The following is a 19,054-nucleotide window of genomic DNA, read 5'->3' as shown; positions in this document are numbered from 1 at the left end:
CTTCTGAGTTACTGTGAATTTCTATATAAAGTCAGAATATTGTTGATACTATTTCATATGGGACCAAATGAAGGGAAATTACACAGCAACCCCATATCACTGTGTGTCAGAGACGTATACCATTCTGTGAGGCCGTGTTCTGGATCCTCCAACTTTATCCACCAAAACCCTCAACAATGGTAGTGACCATACTTATTAGTGTGAAATATTTCATTAATTAAGTCGATTCAGTCCAACAAAGTTGAGTAATGTCAAAGCAAAACACAGCCATTGGCATGAATATATACAATATGCACTACTAAAGTCAGAACAACATTGATAAATCCCCATAATTCGAATCTGTCAACGCCATATTAATCCCCATAACTCGACTTCAGTGAAATGGATATTATCGCTTCTCACGTCTTCAACGTTACTATAGAGAAAGAAATTCCTTGCACTTCCAAGTCCAGGGTGCATAGTAATCCATAGATGCAAATTTTAAAATCCCGAGATTCTTAGATTGAACTGCTCAGAGGTCCATGGAAATTGTACTGTACGTTTTACAAAATGAATGCACAAAATCTTAACAGTGTTACTCATCAAGTAAATTCACTGCAACATAACATTTTTTTGCCTGAATACATATAATAAACAAAGCTAAGTTATGCTCTCCAGTCAAACACATTGATCGTAAACTCAATTGTTGGTAGAAAGTACAAGATTTTGTGTGGTGAACTTATAAAAGTCATCAATAATAAATCTGTCTACAGAAACTCATGTCTTCTCCAGTATTGATATTATTATGGAGTAAGCATTCGTCATCATCTGATTTACCCAAATCTGAGTGTTGCTCAGAAGAAGAATGGTTATATTGTATTAGTCCTTGGACTAATTTTTCAATGTGCCCATGTGGTTTCTCATCGATCTCATTCAACTTCTGACGCCTCATCTCAATGACTTTTCTGTGGGAGTTTGAATGTTGGGTGCCTACATAGGTAGGACTTGCAGCAGGTCTGTACTCTGGCAGCAGTCTACCGGACTTGAACCTCACACCGCAGGCGTTGCAGAGTGTTTTGGGACCTTCAGGACCTGCCCTCCACTGTGGGGTCTTTTGGGTGGCACAGTGACTGCATTTTCTGATTTGTATGCCATGATGATCCACCTGCACAGCACCTTTCTTCTTCGATGTAACATGGCTGGTCTCACTCTTGCGAAGTTTATTTCTATTTGTAGATAGAGACTCTGATCCACCTGCTTGTTCAGATGATTCTGAAGAAGTAGAGCCATTCTGATAGACTGTGCTTGCAGAGGAACTTGGAGAATTCAGTATGCGAGAAACCCAATTACAAACAGGTGTCCTTGATCTTTTGCTTCGAGCTCGGCTAGGCACGGGCAATATTTCTAATATACAGCTAGATGACCTCTTACCAGAGTCAAGAACATGATGAGTTATCTCTGTAGGTATGTTACCAGTGGAGAAGGAGTCCTCCACAAAGTTTGAAAGCCATTCCAGTTCTGCCAAATCATCACACTGTAAAACAACAATGGAGATTAACTTAATTTGCAACTCATCTTCTAAATGATGTGGGGATGGAAATAAACAGAAGGTAAATTGTTATTTGATTTTTCACCTTGGGGTTTCTCATGGAAAACTAAATAACAAAAATGGAAGTAGTCCATCGAATGGGGCTAGAAGAGTAAACAGCATGACTCACTGAAACAGAAAGGTCTACCGGAGAATTGTGATCTTTAAAATCTGTGCTCACAGCATTTGAAATGTGGGAACTTCTTCTGTTATCCAGCAAGGAATCATTGTTGCAACATAGCATGGTTCCTGCCATCTTGGCGGTGTCTGTTATTGTGGAGGAATCAGCTCCGTTGGCATCACTGCATTTCTCTCCAATTGGCGCTGCAATTTCTTCGTTTGAGAAATCCAGCAGGTCATCGATTAGTAAAAAGTCTGATATTCCTCCTAAGATTCCAGCTTCTGCCTCTGTCACTTTCCAGGATTTTCTTCCTTCTAAAAATGAAGGCCCGTAGCTTGTGTCCATTTGAAGTTTTGGACCTTCCATCTCCACTGTAGATACTACCCAACTGCTACTCGTGTTGATAACTTCGATGATTAAGATAACTGTAAACAAACAACAAAAAAAGAGCACTGTGAACAATATTCAAAACAGCACAAATGTGAAAGAATATAAGAGCTGCATGGTATTAATGGATCAAATGAGTTTTATGATAGGGATGCAGGCAACGTCTTTGTACTCGCAGATATCAACTTAATGAAGCTGTCAAAAATGCATCAAAATTGGCATTGTATTTGAATTTTAGCTTGTAGAGTACAGTAGCAATTAGTAAACACAGTAGCCAAGCCGGTTGGAATGGATGTGCAATCAAGAAACAAGCTTCAAGATTGTTATGAAAAGTAGCCAAAACATTGGCCTTTGGGAATGAGCAAGAATTTAGTGAAATATGTGTAAGGTATGAATGTTACAGGGGGCAACTCTCGATTCAGAGGGCATTCAGAGATGACACGAGTTGTATTGAGAGATCAAACAACTCTGCTAGCCAGAAGAGATAGAGACATTCATCAAATGCTTTGAAGAACATGCTATTCTTAAGTAAACAAAATGAACTTACAAGCTGGTTGAAGTGGGGGCATTTGAACCCTGTAATATGGGTAATTCAATGCAGTATGACTTGGGGTTAAAGTGAAAAACTTGAAGACTCGAGAAGAAGCAGCTTTGACAGACCCCAGCAAAAAACCTTATTAAAAATATCAAAGGCTTGGGAGCTAGCTGAGGTGAGAATCAGAGCTCAACGTGCCTGAAGTAAATAATATCAAAGGCTTGGAAGCTAGCTGAGGTGAGAATCAGAGCTCAACGTGCCTAAAGTGGCTCCTCAGGATGAAGAGGCGTGAGAAGGAATCTCATGCGGACATGTCAACAATTAACTAACCCGCCTCCTTCATACATATATATTTATTTAAGGAGAGTAACATGCGAGTATTGAGTAAAGATTGAGATAGGGACTCAGGGACAATGGGACAAAAGCAAAGTTCAAAGGTCAGGAGCTACTCTGATTCTCCTGCACTCGTGCTTATAATATATACTAGTATCCTTTGCCAAACAGCAACAAAAGCAACACCATGCCAAACTTTGAGTGCACAACAAACAGTAGGTTGGACAGGTCGGAGTACACATGGAATAGCAAAAAGACACCACAAGAAAGAGGAAGAATCATGAGCATCAGCATCATCTTCATTTCCCATTGCGTCTATGTCTATTTCTCTGTCATCACAGGTGAAGCATAATGCATTGGTGGCTTACATCCGTGAAATCTTTCTCTTTTAAGTCTGCAGCTCCTCTTTTCAGTTACTTGGGTCGCTGCCACCAAACAATCAAAGGAACATTATCCAAATCATCATATTCAGACACTACCCATGAGTACGAAGTACTTCACCACAACGAATTCATCGCCCAAAATCCCTCCTGCCCAAGAGGATTCAACGGATTCAAGTGTACACAGAAATCCACCGCCAGAAATGGCATTATTACCCACATCTCGCAACACACAAAACAACAAGAGGCACCACCAGCATCCCCACATGAATGACAGAGCCCACCGCACCCACACCACCTCCATCACTACCCCTTGAATGATAATAATACATTATTCGTTGTGTCAACGATTAACGCTGTAAAACAACGATTTACAATGCTAATGTAGGGTTTTGGCGGTCCATTCCTCGGTCCCCACAAAGGGTTTCATTGTTAAATGAACGTTAAACACCGTGCAACTTTCACAGATCTGAAGGTAGGTCGTTGGCATCTAAAGACAAGTCTAAAACCAGAGTGGTATACTTACATAACAAATTTTTCTGGTAGTTTGAGTGGTTGGGATTATGGTTTGTTTTGTTGGCATCTAAAGATAAGTCTAAAACCAGAGTGGTATACATACATAACAAACTTGTCTGGTAGTTTGAGTGGTTGGGATTACAATTTGTTTTCTCGTCCCCGAGTTTAATTTCAATGGATATAGTTTGACTCTTTTTTATAAGGTTGGAATTGTAGATTCTCCACCCATATGTTTGACTCCTTGTGATAAGGTTGGAATAGTAGGAACCTCCACCCATATGACGTTTCAACTCTTGCATATAAATGCCAACATACAATGTCTCGCCACTTGCATATAAATGCCAACATATGACATTTCGGCCCTCGTATATAAATGCCAACATGCTATGATCTTTATGTCAACCTCAAAGAAGAGTTGTATTTCTTATCCATTCCCTTCTCCTCTCCTTTAAGGTATGATCTTCATGTCAATGGGAAAGAAGAGTTGTATTTCTTATGCATTCCCTTCCCCTCTCCTGTAAGGTATGATCTTCATGTCAATGGGAAAGAAGACTGATATTTCTTATTATTCATATAAATATTTTCCTATTTAAGGATGTTTTATGTAGGTAGGTTACTCCTCTTTAAGAATGTGTTATGTTGGTAGGTGTGTGGGATACTTACATAACCAACTTGCATAGATACGAAGGTACGTCGTTGGCATCTAAAGACAAGTCTAAAACAGAGTGGTATATTTACATAACAAACTTCTCTGTTTGTTTGAGTGGTGGGGCTTACAGTTTGTTTCATTCGCATCTAAAGACAAGTCTAAAACCAGAGTGGTATACATACATAACAAACTTGTCTAGTAGTTTGAGTGGTTGGGATTACAATGTGTTTTCTTGTCCTCGAGTTTAATTTCAATGGATATGTTTGACTCTTTGTGATAAGGTTGGAATAGTAGTTCCTCCACCCATATGTTTGACTCCTTGTGATAAGGTTGGAATAGTAAGAACCTTCACCCATATGACGTTTCAACCGTTGCATATAAATACCAACATACAATGTCTCACCACTTGCATATAAATGCCAACATATGACATCTCGTCCCTCGCATATAAATGCCAACATGCTATGATATTTATATCAACCTCAAAGAAGAGTTGTATTTCTTATGCATTCCCTTCTCCTCTCCTTTAAGGTATGATCTTCATGTCAATGGGAAAGAAGAGTGATATTTCTTATTATTCATATAAAGATTTTCCTATTTAAGGATGTGTTATGTAGGTAGGTTACTCTTCTTTAAGAATGTGTTATGTTAGTAGGTGTGTGGGATACAACAATGTGATACTCTAATGTAATACTCTAATTTAATAGCATCTTATAATTACTTTTATTATTATGAAATATTTTCTACTATCGTGGATTATTTCATATTGGTTGTGGGGAATGTGTTTTCCAACTTACCATGATTATGATGAGTTTTATATCTAACATTCAAATTGTCTCATTTTTCACAACCTTCATCAAAATATGGTAAACCAAAAAATGTCCATATTGCAATTTGACCAATTTGGGTCAAGATTATGGATTCACATGTTGAACTCAAAGTAAAAACCCAAAAAAATCTAGAGACAAGGTGAGTATACTTGTTTTCTTACCCTTTGGGAGGGATGTGAAATGGGCTATGCCTATTTATCTTCCCTTCCTCCTCTAGGTATGTGGGAAAAACCTACCAAAAACCATTAGGGTTGATGAGTTGTAAGGTGATGGGCCTTTGTATGGGTATATTGAGCAAAACCTTGCAAAAGAAAATTCTTGAGGTCAAATGGTTGTACGATGAATATCCATACGTGTTGGGATACACATTTCGACCTTCCCCTCCCTATAACGGGGACATGTGTAAACAACAATTGACATTCTCCTCCTCCTATGGGGACTTGTGTATGTGAAACAACAATGATGTATGCCCATCCATCTTTGCTTATTAGAATTCTCCTCCTCTCAGGGACATGTTGTGTGGGTATGTGATTTCAAATTGGAATATAACTATTTTTTGACATCCTAAAATTACTTTTACCATTAAAAATCATTTTACTATACACAAAACTTAAATTATTATGAAACTTTAATCATCCTTAAAAAATTCCACCAAATCTTTATCAAAATTGCACTTTGAAAAAAGCTCTTTTTACTATATGATTAACTCCCTTTATGATATCATTAACTCCTATCGAGATTTGATAACTCATATTCTATTACTCAAAGGTGGAGTTTAAAAGTTCTACCTTTTGGCAGTTTCACTATTCTTCATGAGATTGTAATTTTTCTTTACTTACACTGCATTTTTGAAAGTATAAATGGTTTCAGCTTTCTAAAAAACTCCCTAAGCACTCACAATATATAGACTCAACAATTAGAATTTACAATACCAATGATTTCTAAATAAATTTCTAATAAAATTAATAAAAAAAATATATATATATATATATATATATATATATATATATACACTATGCTTTAATCAAAACTTCAATGGAATTTCTTAATTGAATAGATCTACTGAATAAAACATCTTTTTCAAATAAAACTTCAATAGAGAGACTTGAATCATGATAAATTTTAACCCTACTAAAAAATTTGACCTCATTCAACTTAAACAAATCCTTAAAAATGGAGTTTGTTTCTTTAATGAATTATTGCACTCATTCAACTTAAACAAATCCCTATAAATGAAGTTTGTTTCTTTAATGGATTGTTGCACTCCTTAAACTTCTCCTTGAGGGACTATTAAGAAGCATGGAACTTAGATTCCAAAGTGTTCTAAGATTTGATTACAACGAGAAAAACATCATGAACTTCATGGGAGTGATTTGTTATTTACCTATGTAAAATTTATATTATAATTAAAAAAACATATTATTTAATTACATGTATGGTAAAAGTGTGAGGGTAAGGACATGTGAGTTGTCTGAATTGACTAGGCGACCCTTGTGAGGTGTAGCTAAAAACAAATGGGTGGACATTACATGTCATCAAGCATCTCTTCCATTAACGCTTCCTTTTTTTCATTTTCCTTTTATGTCAGAATGTCACACTAATCACTGCATAATAGTCTAATCAAACATGATTCTCTTTTTTTTCCCGAGGAGAAAATCTGTAATTTCCATTAATTTCAGAAAATTACATGTTGTAGATGCTTATGCAGAAGTGTGGGCAAAGCCACATACAAACAATACTTCAAGAGAAGTATTCCAGAAATAAACTGGGCAACAAGTAAAGGGTATGTAAACCCCAAACCAGTTTGTAGAAAATAGAATTGTGGAGGATACCCATACCCGTCACAGCAAAAACAACAAATAAAGCAAAAACATAGTTGTTGTGGTAGAAAATGAAACAGTAAAACATCTAAATCTGGCTACCCAAGCAAGTAGGAGAGGCACGAAATGAGGAAAGTGCAGCCATGGTAGCCACTCCTCCCCCGCCCCCTCAAAACTCTCCTCCTGAAGCCGACGAAACCAGAGGTAGAGACCAAACTGCCCAAACTTCCTCAGCCGCCTGCAGAAACCCCAGCAAATAAAACGGCTATGATGATGCGGCACGAAACAATGCAGAGAAATACACCTCCACACCCCTGTTCCCTCAACGCTTCAAAAAACCGCAATGGAATGCTAGCGAGCCATCAAAAAAGCACCAACTGCCACAGCAGAGGAACCCATCTGGTCCCAGCCAGAGCAGAGGCAGGTCTGGGGGCAGAGGCGGCTAGGGCAGCCACCTCGCCCCCACGAAGAGTGATCTGAAGACCAAAATAAAATCTCGCTCCCGCTCCGCCGCGCAGTCAAAAACACCAAAAGAATCTACTCCTTTGCTTGACCGCCAAGCAGAGCCGCACGGAAGGTTCGAGCAGGGGCCGCCGAAGTCTTCAAGGCACTGAGTCTCGCCTCAACCGCTCGACAGTAGCGATGCAAGGTGCCCCGGACCTCTTCCGTTCAGAGCCCAAGACGAGCGGGCCTCCAAACCGGAATCTCAGAGCCGAAGCCGAGGAAAAGGATTCAGGTCAGCAGGAATGGGGAAGGCAGGGGCCGAAAGATGAAGCTCCGCCTCAGGCTGAGCAGGAACCGATAGTCGTTCAAATCCCCAACTGAAAACTGTGAAAACCGATTAGACCTCCGACAGCTCAGCAATGGCGACGATGTTCAAACAAAGGCGTCAAGAAGGGCCGCCAGAACCAGGGGCGGCCCTGCCGCCTCTTCCCAACGGCGGCAGCAGGGGCAGTAGGAAAAACCCTATCTCCGCGCACCTTTCCAGTACCCTCTTAATCAAACATGATTCTCATATTCAATTTCCACCCCAATTCAATCAACCAATTCCTTAAATTACTTCAATCATCACCCCATCTCTAAATTTTGCAGTTAAAGCTCATAAACATAAAAAGACAAATGCATAGAGCAAGTTAATATACACATTTTATATCTATATAAAGCTATGGGAATTGTGAGTGACCATATGCAACGTGAAAAAGAGACAGTGGTTGTTCCCATTGGGCTTGTAGTGAATCTATAGTGTTTATCAACCCATCCATGTGTGACTTTCTATTTACCACGAGTTAAGCCAACTTCTTCATCCCCGATACATAATAAATCAATCCCAGTTAATGTCATGACCCAAACATTCTAATAACTTTTCCATAACTACCAACATCATTTTTTACTCTCCCAAAACCCCCGCATTGCGATTTTTGCAAGCAATTACCACCCATGTGTAATGTCATGTCATAAATGATGATGATTTGACATCATCATCATAACACAAAACATTAACTAACATGACCATCATATACATACATCTAATAAATATTTTTGTAATTGACCTTTCCTTTTATATTAATTAGTAAAAACAAACCACCAAAAAAGTATTTCAAATTTTCTCTATCAAATTAATATTTTCTTTTTCCCTACCAAATTATTTAATAATAATAAATGGACTTTATCTCCAAACTTATCCTTACCTACTTCCCATTGTTTACCGGTATCCCTCCCCTTCCTAACTCAACAACCCTAGGGCCATATGATTCAAGTATTTATGATTGTTAACGGGGTACAATCATGTGCCCAATATTAGTTCTCATCCTTTTCAAACATTAAGTGCCCATCCCTTTCACACTCCGCTTCCCGTGTAACTACTACGCCCCTCCATTTAAATTTGAAATGTAACTTTAAAGAAAATGACCCGCGTGACGTCATGCTTCCATGAAAAGTCTCGCCCATATGCCGAATTTGAATTTTGGAAAATTTAATAATAAAAAACATTTGCCTAGTAGAAATTAGGTAATGAATTTATATATAAATTAGGAATCTTAGTTTTCCTAAGTTAAGACATATGGCAAATAAAGATGAGTTAATCAAACTTTTATGATTTGGTTTCTATGTTTGTCCAATTTTATATATCAATATTTAAATATTATATATATCAAAAATGTTTTGGAAAGAAGAATTATCTATTTTATTTTTGGGCGTTTGTAATTCATTATTATATTATATATAATGGGATACCTATCTAGTTATTAAGTCTCTAAATTTTTAATATGAATATTCGTAAATATTTTATATATCTAATATTTATGGATGCTTTTAATTTCATTTTTGTGATGAGGGAGTTTAATGTGGGCGTTGTCTTCTTTGAAGGGACAAAGTGTATGGATATAATTTTTAATTTGTGGTGCGTATCAAAAGGAGTTATTAATAAATAATGTCCACTTAATATAAAGGCAGGAACGGAACTTTTCATGTACATGCTTTATTGGTAAAATCAATTAAGATACCTGTCATATTTTAATTTTATATGAAACTTTTGTGGTTATTGGGTTAGTTTTGTTTAAAATATTTGGATGCAAGATTGTTGAACGGTAGAGGTTTTCGGTTAAAACTAATATATTTAGATAAAGTTGTTTGGTTTTTAAAAATATTTAGATGGAAATAATTTTATTATTTAAATTTTTGATGTTTAAAATTTATATTTTTTTATTTAATTTAAATTTAATTTTTTTTTATATATTTATTATGTGCATATATAATTTTATAATATACAATTATGGAATCTATCCATATTTTAATAGGAAAGCAAGTTAAGTAAATCTAAATAATTATAGGAAGGGGTTGAATCTTTTTATTTAGGTTTTTAGTTAGGGGTAGAGAGCCATGAGGGGCATGAGGAATGGGAAATATCAAATTAACGAGTAGGTAACACTCGTTCACCTACCATCTTCATAAGACTTTCTCGTTGAAGTACTCTAGTTAGGTCTTTGCTAGGATTGTTGCCAGGAAACATCAAGGACACCAATCTAGAGACACACCAAGATATTTTGTCCTTAGTTTCAATGGCTCACTTAAGGCAATGTAATGGAAAATACTAATCAATTAATAGTTTATTAGGCCGGGAAGTCAAGCAAATACAAATAATCATTTTACTGCTTATCAATCCTTTTTTTTCTTATTTTTCATTGTAAAAATACTTTTTGTTATTTAACTAAATCAAAAAAAGTATAGATTTGTTGGTTTACATTGTTTCTAATTTTAACTAAGTAAACCTCCATAATTGTAGTTCAAAGACATAATAGGTCAAGAGAGACTACAAGAAAATTGATTACCTATATCCATAGCTACCCTAGTAACAATAGAAAATTGGAACACAAAACATTGTTCCAGGTGTAAAATCAATCCAGCTACCCACGAAAAGATGCAGGAACATTTAAAACACTAAAAAAGGCAACTCTGGATAAAAAACTTCCCTTACTGGATCTACTAACTTTTAGCCTGTGATGCTGAAATTTTGTATATGTCCCGAGATGTTGGACACTGAACATTAGTTCATGTGGGAAATAGGAATGGAGTGACAGCTCTAGATTTTAATGTCAAGCAGATCTTCATAGATAATTACACCTGATTCCAATTCTAATGCTCTTTTTGAGAGAGTATCAGTTGTAAGGTTAAACTCCTTGTATACGTGCTAAAATTTAATATCCTGGAATTGAGATTTTATTTCCTCATTTTTGTGCTTCCACGCTTCTAAGTTTAGAACCTCCAGGTGAGTCTCTCCTAACATCCAATCAACAACACATTTTGAGTCACCTAGAATAAGGATATTTTTAATGTTTTTTAGAATTGTAAGTGTCATGAGAGCCTAAATAGCAAACAATTTTGCTTGGTATTTGTTCCAAGACCAATTCCAATTTTGAAGAGGATTGGTTTGTTATCAAACGACCTTATCAATCCTCCTCCTCCACACATCTTCTCTTGAGTTGCTTCGTAAAAAATGCTCAATGGCAAGTATTGTGGAATGGAAGGAAAAATTAGTCTTCTCTGCGGTTTTGTTTTTTGTAGGTGGAGATATTCCTTGAAATAAAACACGAGCTTGGAGACTTGGAGCATAATGTAAATCCTTTCATCTCTAAAAAGGACCTTATTTCTAAGCAGCGAGATACCCCAAGCGACAAAGATAGGAAAGGAACAAAGTTATTTATACTTCTTCGCCCATTTGAATAGTAATTCTTCAAAAGTGTTCCACTTCATATTTTCTCTGATGCTCAAGGTTTGAAGAACAGAAGCCCATATTTCCTGGGAAAATTTACAATTTACCAGGAGATGGTCATAATTTTCTGTTGAAAATGGCAACAAGAAATGCTAAAAATAGAAGTGCTAAAAATAACACTACTAAAAATAGCAGTTTGGGTACTAGTGCTGGATTGGGCAACAGGGAATGAAAAATGGAAGTGCTAAAAATAGAATTGCTATTTTTAGCAGTTCAGGATGGATTCCTATTTTTAGTCAGTGCCTGGACTAAAATAGGAAGTAAATTTCGAATTTGAACTTAACAGCTGTTTGAAAATAAATTAATTAATTCACCATGAGTTAATTAGTTGTGAAAAATCAAACATGAAGTCTATGTGAGGACATGCAACAGTTTATCTATTAATTGAGGAATTTATCCATCAGTTAAAGAGATAAGGATGAGCTCTAATTTGAGTAGTAATTAGTTGGCTCAGTTAAATGAGTCAAGTCCAGTTATAATTGATTTAAATAGTTTGTTTAAATTAAGTAAGTTCAGTTAGTTAATGCATGTTTGCATATAACTGCTACACTTCAGATAACTGAAGATTCTCTCATGAATAACTCATGCATGTCAGTCCAGAAAAAGACCCAGTTGAGATCAGAGAAGGGACATTGTACTATCAATTGGATGAATATTTTTCCTATAAAGGAAGCTCATCCATGATGAGGATTTATCTCCTTCAGGACTGCGTAGTTGGATCAGAGGTTAATGAGTGTGTGAAGAGGCCAATTCACACAAGTGGCTCAATCAAAATTGCACAAAGAAATAGGAGGCTTGGAGGGCAGACTAGAGGTTAGATAGAGGCCTTTGATTGTCTATGAGCAGCAAAGGTATTGCAAAGAGAGCAGGATAGCTTTTGAGTTGATTCTTTTTGTAATACTGGCTATATTTCCACTTGTATGATAATACAGAGTTAGGGTTTTAGGCTGAGGCTTTCCCTGAGTTATATCTTCTGTGTTATGTGTGATTGATTCCTTCTTATCAGTTATATGTGTTCTTATTGATGTTGCTCATGTTCGATTAAGCTTCCATTAAATTGTTTGTAGTAGTAGATCAAGTGTTTTGCTTTAGTCTATTGCATTATCAGGTGATCTATAGGTGGGAATTTCTACATGGTATCTGAGCTAGCTGATTTGTAGAAAAATTCTACATTTTCTTCGTGTTGATTGCATACGCTACATCCACTAGGACCTTGAAAACCTCTTTTTTGCAGGTTATCCTAGGCCAGAATTTTGTTGTGAAGGACTAGTCAAGTGAAGCATCTAAACTTGTTTAGAATTGGCCATTTCTAGCATTAGGGGAATTTTAAGGTCTAAAATGGGCCTCCTAAGAAAAATGTACAACCAAAATAAACTTTATAAGAACCAATAGGATTCAAGATGATGATGTCAACCATGGGGGATGATTCACCATTTTTGGAGTAAAAAAGTAAAAAGATTAAAAAATAATAAAATAATAAAACTCCTTTTTCAACTTATCTCCCTAAAGTTTTACTCAAACTTTGAGTGGTAGTACTTTTTGGATGAAAACATTAATTCCTCATCCAAAGAGTACCCATGTTACATACTTTCGATGGACCATATTACACGAAAAATGAGAAATACATGAAAAAACATGATTGCAATCACACTTTTCATGTATTTCTCATTTTTTATGTAGTAGGCTTCATCAAAAGTATGCAACATGGGTACTCCTTAGATTATGAATCAAATTTTGCATCCAACAAGTGTTTCCGCTCGAAATTTGAATAAACCCATAGGGAGATAAGTTGAAAATACGAGTTGAAAAAATAGTTTTTTCTTTTTTCCCTCTAAAATTTGATGATGTAATCTAATCTTATTTTATTATTTCCACTATTATTTTATAATTTCCTTAGGAGGCCCATTTTAGACCTCAAAATTCCCCTAATGATAAGTCTGCTCCACTATCTGATATCTGTTGTAATCTCTGATTGTGCAATCTCATCGTAGGTCGAGCTAGCTCTAATCTTTCCAGCTAAGAAATCCCAACTTATACGAGGGGCTCCCTAGAGATATTTAATCTCACTCCATTGAGATTGATCTCTTGAATGAAGAGGTTCCATTCCTCCGCTAAAGTAACCACCAATCCTAAATCTGCTAAGGACATCTAATAGTTTAGTGAGGACTATGGGAAGTTCACTTCTTTTATATTATGCAAATAGATGAGTCCCTTGGATGTTAATGATTTCCTTAATTATGTGGCCAGATTATAGACTCTGGCTCCACTAATGAATGGATCCTTTCCAAGTATGACTTGCTTTCCATCTCCCACTATCCATGCTAACTAGTTGAAGATATGGGAAAAGGAGGACATGAGAGCTTTCCAGACCATAGAGCCTCTTTTGAGAGCATAAAGAGATTGTCCTTTGATCCAATCAACCACATTTTGTCTGGTTAAATGTTTCTCATTTATAACTTGGCTCCAAAGACCCTACCCAAACATACCTCTCCATAGGTTTTTCAATGCTAATGCTTTGCAAAATAGATTAGATTTTTAAAATCCCAACTTCCTAGCCTTTTGGTAGTTGAAAGGATGGACCAGTTTGCAAGATGAATGTTTCCTTTATTACTTTTACCAGCCCACAAAAAAATTGAAAATCAACTGTTTGATCTCGACTAGGATAGTAGTGGAAATTTTGGCCAAGGACAACCATAACATGGGAATATTTTTCATAATAGATTTAGCCAAAATCATTATGCCACCTAATGACAACCAGTTGTAGCACTAGAGGTGTATTCTCTATTCCACCCTTCTGATCATCCACTTTCAATCTTCTTTGTGATAATTATTTGGTTTTAAATGGAAACCACAATACTTAAAACCAGTTTCCAAAGCTAAGGTCTACAAGGGCAAGAAAGACTGGATATTTACAAGGATGTATGGACTAACTTCATATTGATGAAAAGTATATTTAGTGAGTTGATATCCATTCTTGTTGCACTGCAAAAGAGAAGAATACTTCTGTGGAAGGCTCGCCATTCAACTATAATGCCTATACCTAGTAGCAAAACATCATCCATGAATAGAAGATGGGTGATGTATTGGATTTTAGATATTTTTATACCTCTTATGTTTCATGTTTGCTTTAATTTCAACAGAAGATGACTCAAACCTTCCATCATAAGAAAAAACAAAAAAGGAGAAAGACGACATCCCTATCTTAGTCCCTGAGAGCAAGAGAAATTTCTAAAGGGTGAGCCATTTATTAAGATTGAATAGTTTGTTGAAGTTACAAAGCCCATGATCCAATTTGTCACTTCCAGGCCTAGCCCTATTTGAAGGAGGACAAGTCTTAGATAAGTCCAGTTGATTGTATCAAATACTTTATTGAGGTCCATTTTGAGCACCAGTGCGCTCTTCTTTTTTGTTTTGATAGAATGAATGGCTTCTTGAGCAATGCCTATAATATCATGAATTTGCTTGTCTGAGAGGAATAAAATTGATTATGGGACATCTTCTCAACAAGAAAACTTTGGATCATGTTTGAGATAATCTTAGTGATAATTTTATACACCAAATTGCACAAAGAAATAGGTATGAAATTTGAAAAATACTTAGGCTTTGAGCATTTTGAGTTCAAAGTTATATAGGTAGCATTAATAATTGTTGAGACTTTCCCGGATTTTCTTGATTCCTCCATCATTTGACATAGATATTGTCCCATTAAGTCAAAGAAGGAGAGAAATAGTTCCACCATCTAACCATCGGGAATTGGGCTTTTGTCATTTGAGAACTTTTCCAGAACTCCTTTAATTTCCTTGAGAGAGATAGGGCTTCTAATCTGGATTGCTTCCTCTTTATTGAAAAAGCTCAAATAGTGTTTAATAAGTTGCAACTGAGAGGAATATTGGTGGAAGCAATTTCAAGAGAAGAACCTGAGGAATTTGCCGCCTATCACTTGCTGGGGGATCTGGCTAGCCAGAAATAGAAGTATTTTCAGAGAATCAAAGAATTCTGAGGCTGCTATCGCCATCCAGAGCAAAGCCATTCTGGATAGTATCCCATTAAAGGAAGATCAATCTAGTAAAAACCGGAGGAAGGAATTCCGAATCAGAGATGGGGTACCATGGGCTTTTTTCGACGGTGCAGCGCAAGACAATATCACGGGGGCAGGGATTAGTATTCACATAAATGCATCGCACTCTCTAAAGGCTTCAGTAGGAATCGGAGTGGGCACAAACAATTTTGCGGAACTCTCTGCTCTAAAGTTTCTTCTTTGTTGGTTAATTCACAAAAATATCCTCACAGTTCAGATTTTTGGAGACTCTATGAATGCGGTTAACTGGGTTACTGGGAAATTTAGATGCCAGCACTACATTTTGTTACCTTTAATAGAAGAGATACAAACTTTAATTCAACAGTTTAATGTATTTTATATTGATCATATATACAGGGAATTCAATGAAGAAGCAGATGGGCTTTCTAAAACAGGTTTGCAACAAGCTGTGGGTACTTGGAGGATAACTGAACAGCAGATGGACCAGATCCGTGTGTCGGATCTTCCCCCATATGGATAAACTCTGTTTCTTTTTGGTTTCACGTCATATGCACTGTTTTACCTGGCTATATGATAACAGGTGGCATATGTAGTACTGGTTTTTTCTTCTGATACACTAAACACTCTGGATGCTCCGTTTTGAAGAGCAGTATATGTTTTTACATCACTGTTTGCGTGGGCTGTTTTCCTTATGTAAGGAGGCCCATGTGACTGTTTTAGTTTTTGTTATGTTGACTATCTCAGGATAAGGCTGCCCTGGCAGCGAACAGTTTGTTTCTTTGATCAGCACTTGGATGGGGTGTTCGTTGATCCTCCTCAGAGGAGTTTCTTGCCTTCCCCAGGCGGTTCTGTGGCAGAATGTTAACTCATGTGCTTTGTAACTTTTTTTATTGCTTATAAAAAGAGTTCGCTTTTTTCCTTGGAAAAAAAAAGTTGCAACTGAGAGCTAATATTTGAGGACCTTGGATCTAAGAGAAGGGAAGAGAAAAAAGAAGAAGCAACATCTTTTATCTCTTTGGGAGAAGACACAAACTTGCCCTCTTCAATCTCAAGCTCCCAAATTGAGTTGATGTTCCTTCTATGGTTTGCAAAACTGTGGAAAATATTTGTGTTGCCGCCTCCCTTTTTCATCCAAGTGCCCCTACTTTTTAATCTCTAGGCCTCTTCTTCCCTTTTTAAAATCTTCCTTTTCATAGCTTCAAGGGAGCTCATTTTCTGGGCTAGATCAACAAAGAAGGAAGAGGAGAAGTTTTGGTAGATGTGATCATATTCATATTTAATAACTAGGATTTATTTTTGCTAGTTTTCTCTCCAATTTCTCTACCAAACCATGGATACCTTCTTTAGTTCCATGAGTTTACTAACCAATGAAAACATAGCAAATGAGGAATTGTTGATTGGGCAATTTTGCCAAGTAAATGTCACCATCTGTCTGAAAGGCTTTTCTTCCAACCAAAAATGGTTGAATTTAAAGGGATATTTATGATGGTGTGGTTCAAAATCTATTTCCAGGAATATGGGAAAATGGTTTGAGATCTTGTCTTGAGCTATCCATGATCTGATCCTTCCCATCTTATTGGCCAAATCTTATCCATGATCTAATCAATCCTTATCTTAATAGGATGGCCACCACCTAGGTTATTAGCATAAGGATCAAGGTATTTTGAGACTTATGTGTTGCCACAAACTAGATTTAACAACCAATATAAGATAGAAAACACAAAAAGATGTGGAATAACACACAACAACCTTATTTCAAGAAAATACCTTAAACATGAAATAAATTATCCCAAAATAACCTTTTAAACCATGATTATTTTAGCATTCAAATTAGCATAGCTGCTATCCACGATGTTAGCAATACATGCTTATTAAATACACTAAATATGATTAAGAATCATGATACTATTTTTTTTTTTTTTAAAGTTAAATACACTTCAAAATAATGTATTTTATAATTATTTTACTATATAAAATCTCTCCTTCCAATTTTCCAAAATCTACCTTCAATTTATTATAAAACTCTTCATCCATTCCATTCTAACTTTTACATATGTATATGTTCACTTAACAATATGCCAATGTTGGAAATAATACTGAGAGGGGGGGGGGGGGAAGTGGGGGGGAGTGGGGGGGCGGGGGGTGGTGTGGCGGATCAGTATTTATCAAATCAATAACTTTTTCTTTTCATACTCAAATTTATATATGCTACTTCAATGAAGGTAACTCGCGTGTACACACAACTGTCTTTAAGGAAACCGACATATATCCATTGAACTTATGATTCATCATATGTTAATCTTTCATCAGTGCATTAGTACTTTATTAACCATATAAATAGTAACCATGTGAAGTAACAACAAAATAAACCATCACACATAAGAAACACACATGAACACCAATAATTAAGGTGGAAACCCACTGCGGGACAAAAACCACCTGATGCTATCTTCTTTTAATATAAGAAAAATCTGTTTACAATCTTGTACTAGTGCATACTCATACCAGTATGCAGGCACCCACCTGTAGCAGGCTACAACCTTCTCTTGTTCTCTAGCTTCTACTGGAAGGGAGCTACAACCCCTTAGCTCTTGTACTAGCCGATCTGTTTACTAGTACGTAGGTACCCGCCTACATAAGGCTCCAACCTTCACTCGTTTTCCAGCTGCTACTGCAAGGGAGCTCCAACCCCCTGGCTCTTGTACTAGCCGATATGTTTACCAGTACGTAGGCACCGACCTACACAAGGATACGACCTTCTCCCTTCCTCTAGGGACCATGTTTCATAAATTTTCAGACTGGATACTCCTGGAACACAACACCACAATCTGAAGGCCTCGTTTCATCAAATTTTCATACTGGACCCATCAGCAACATTGAAGCTCAAAATCAATCACCATTGTAATACAACCAATCACTGAAAACCCATCATCACTTAAGCAAATCACAATCAATCAATCTGAACATTCAGAACACTGTCACCAGAACACAGTCACTAGAGCACAGAGTAGAACCCAGAACTCTGCAACAACAACTAGAACCAACCGTAAATTCAAAAATCATATTTCATAATGTATACACTACTTTGATGTGCCAAACCAGCGTGTATACGTGCTTTTAACAAAGCGAACCAACTTATAGTTCTGCAAATACTAACTTAAAACTTCACAGCTATTATCAAACTTCAGTCATACCCAGATCATAACATTTACAGAATGAAACATTAATTAGTATTCAGATCTAGCCCAATCAACATCAGATCATGCAATGATAAGTCATTTCAGTTCTTATGATCCTGATCTAACATTGTATCCAAGGTGCACAAAATATTTCAGATCATCTCATAATCATAGCCCCTGCAACATAACATATACTTCAGATAGAAGTATTCCTCATAAACCCATTCACTTGCACACCCTGGCCTAATGATATTCTCCTTCTTATATAATTTTAGGCCTTTCTCAACACCTCGGACCAAAACCACTTAGGACCTGTGGTATTCTTGGACGAGATCAAATAGTCGTTACTCCGCTTAATATTGTGGGCTAATACCATGGTATTGACCCCTGGTATTATTTTCGCTTGAATTTCCTTGTTTTTCCAACCTATA

General features: G+C 36.6%; 1 protein-coding gene across 3 annotated transcripts; it reads right to left on the bottom strand.

Annotated features, from left to right (window-relative positions):
- Positions 1-433: 433 nt before the first annotated feature.
- On the bottom strand, positions 434-3,625 carry LOC149152903 (GATA transcription factor 4-like). 3 transcript variants are annotated; one of them, XM_089439393.1, is made up of 3 exons: positions 2,248-2,613; positions 1,698-2,113; positions 434-1,513 (listed from the first exon to the last, which is right to left on the bottom strand). In XM_089439393.1, exons 2-3 carry the CDS (start codon positions 2,052-2,054, stop codon positions 731-733), a joined length of 1,140 nt encoding a protein of 379 aa, XP_089295519.1. In that variant the 5' UTR covers positions 2,055-2,113; positions 2,248-2,613; the 3' UTR covers positions 434-730. The 3 variants fall into 3 exon arrangements, with proteins under 3 accessions (XP_089295519.1, XP_089295517.1, XP_089295518.1); XM_089439391.1 differs by lacking the exon at positions 2,248-2,613 and adding an exon at positions 2,623-3,305 and having other exon boundaries at positions 435-1,513; XM_089439392.1 differs by lacking the exon at positions 2,248-2,613 and adding an exon at positions 3,312-3,625 and having other exon boundaries at positions 436-1,513.
- Positions 3,626-19,054: the final 15,429 nt, after the last annotated feature.

The sequence above is a fragment of the Pinus tabuliformis genome, chromosome 9 (genome assembly GCF_031772625.1).
Source record: "Pinus tabuliformis cultivar Carrire ecotype Pingquan chromosome 9, CPIR1, whole genome shotgun sequence".
Taxonomy (NCBI): domain Eukaryota; kingdom Viridiplantae; phylum Streptophyta; class Pinopsida; order Pinales; family Pinaceae; genus Pinus; species Pinus tabuliformis.
Note: the sequence above shows the minus strand (reverse complement) of the source record. Positions and strands in the feature narration are given on the sequence as shown.

Coding starts and splice junctions, on each gene's coding strand:
- LOC149152903 (XM_089439391.1), bottom strand. CDS start 2,644: ATGCCCCCACTTCAACCAGCTT. Junction 2,114..2,622: donor GCCCCCACTTCAACCAGCTT/GTAAGTTCATTT, acceptor GTTTGTTTACAG/TTATCTTAATCATCGAAGTT. Junction 1,514..1,697: donor CGGTAGACCTTTCTGTTTCA/GTGAGTCATGCT, acceptor GTTGTTTTACAG/TGTGATGATTTGGCAGAACT.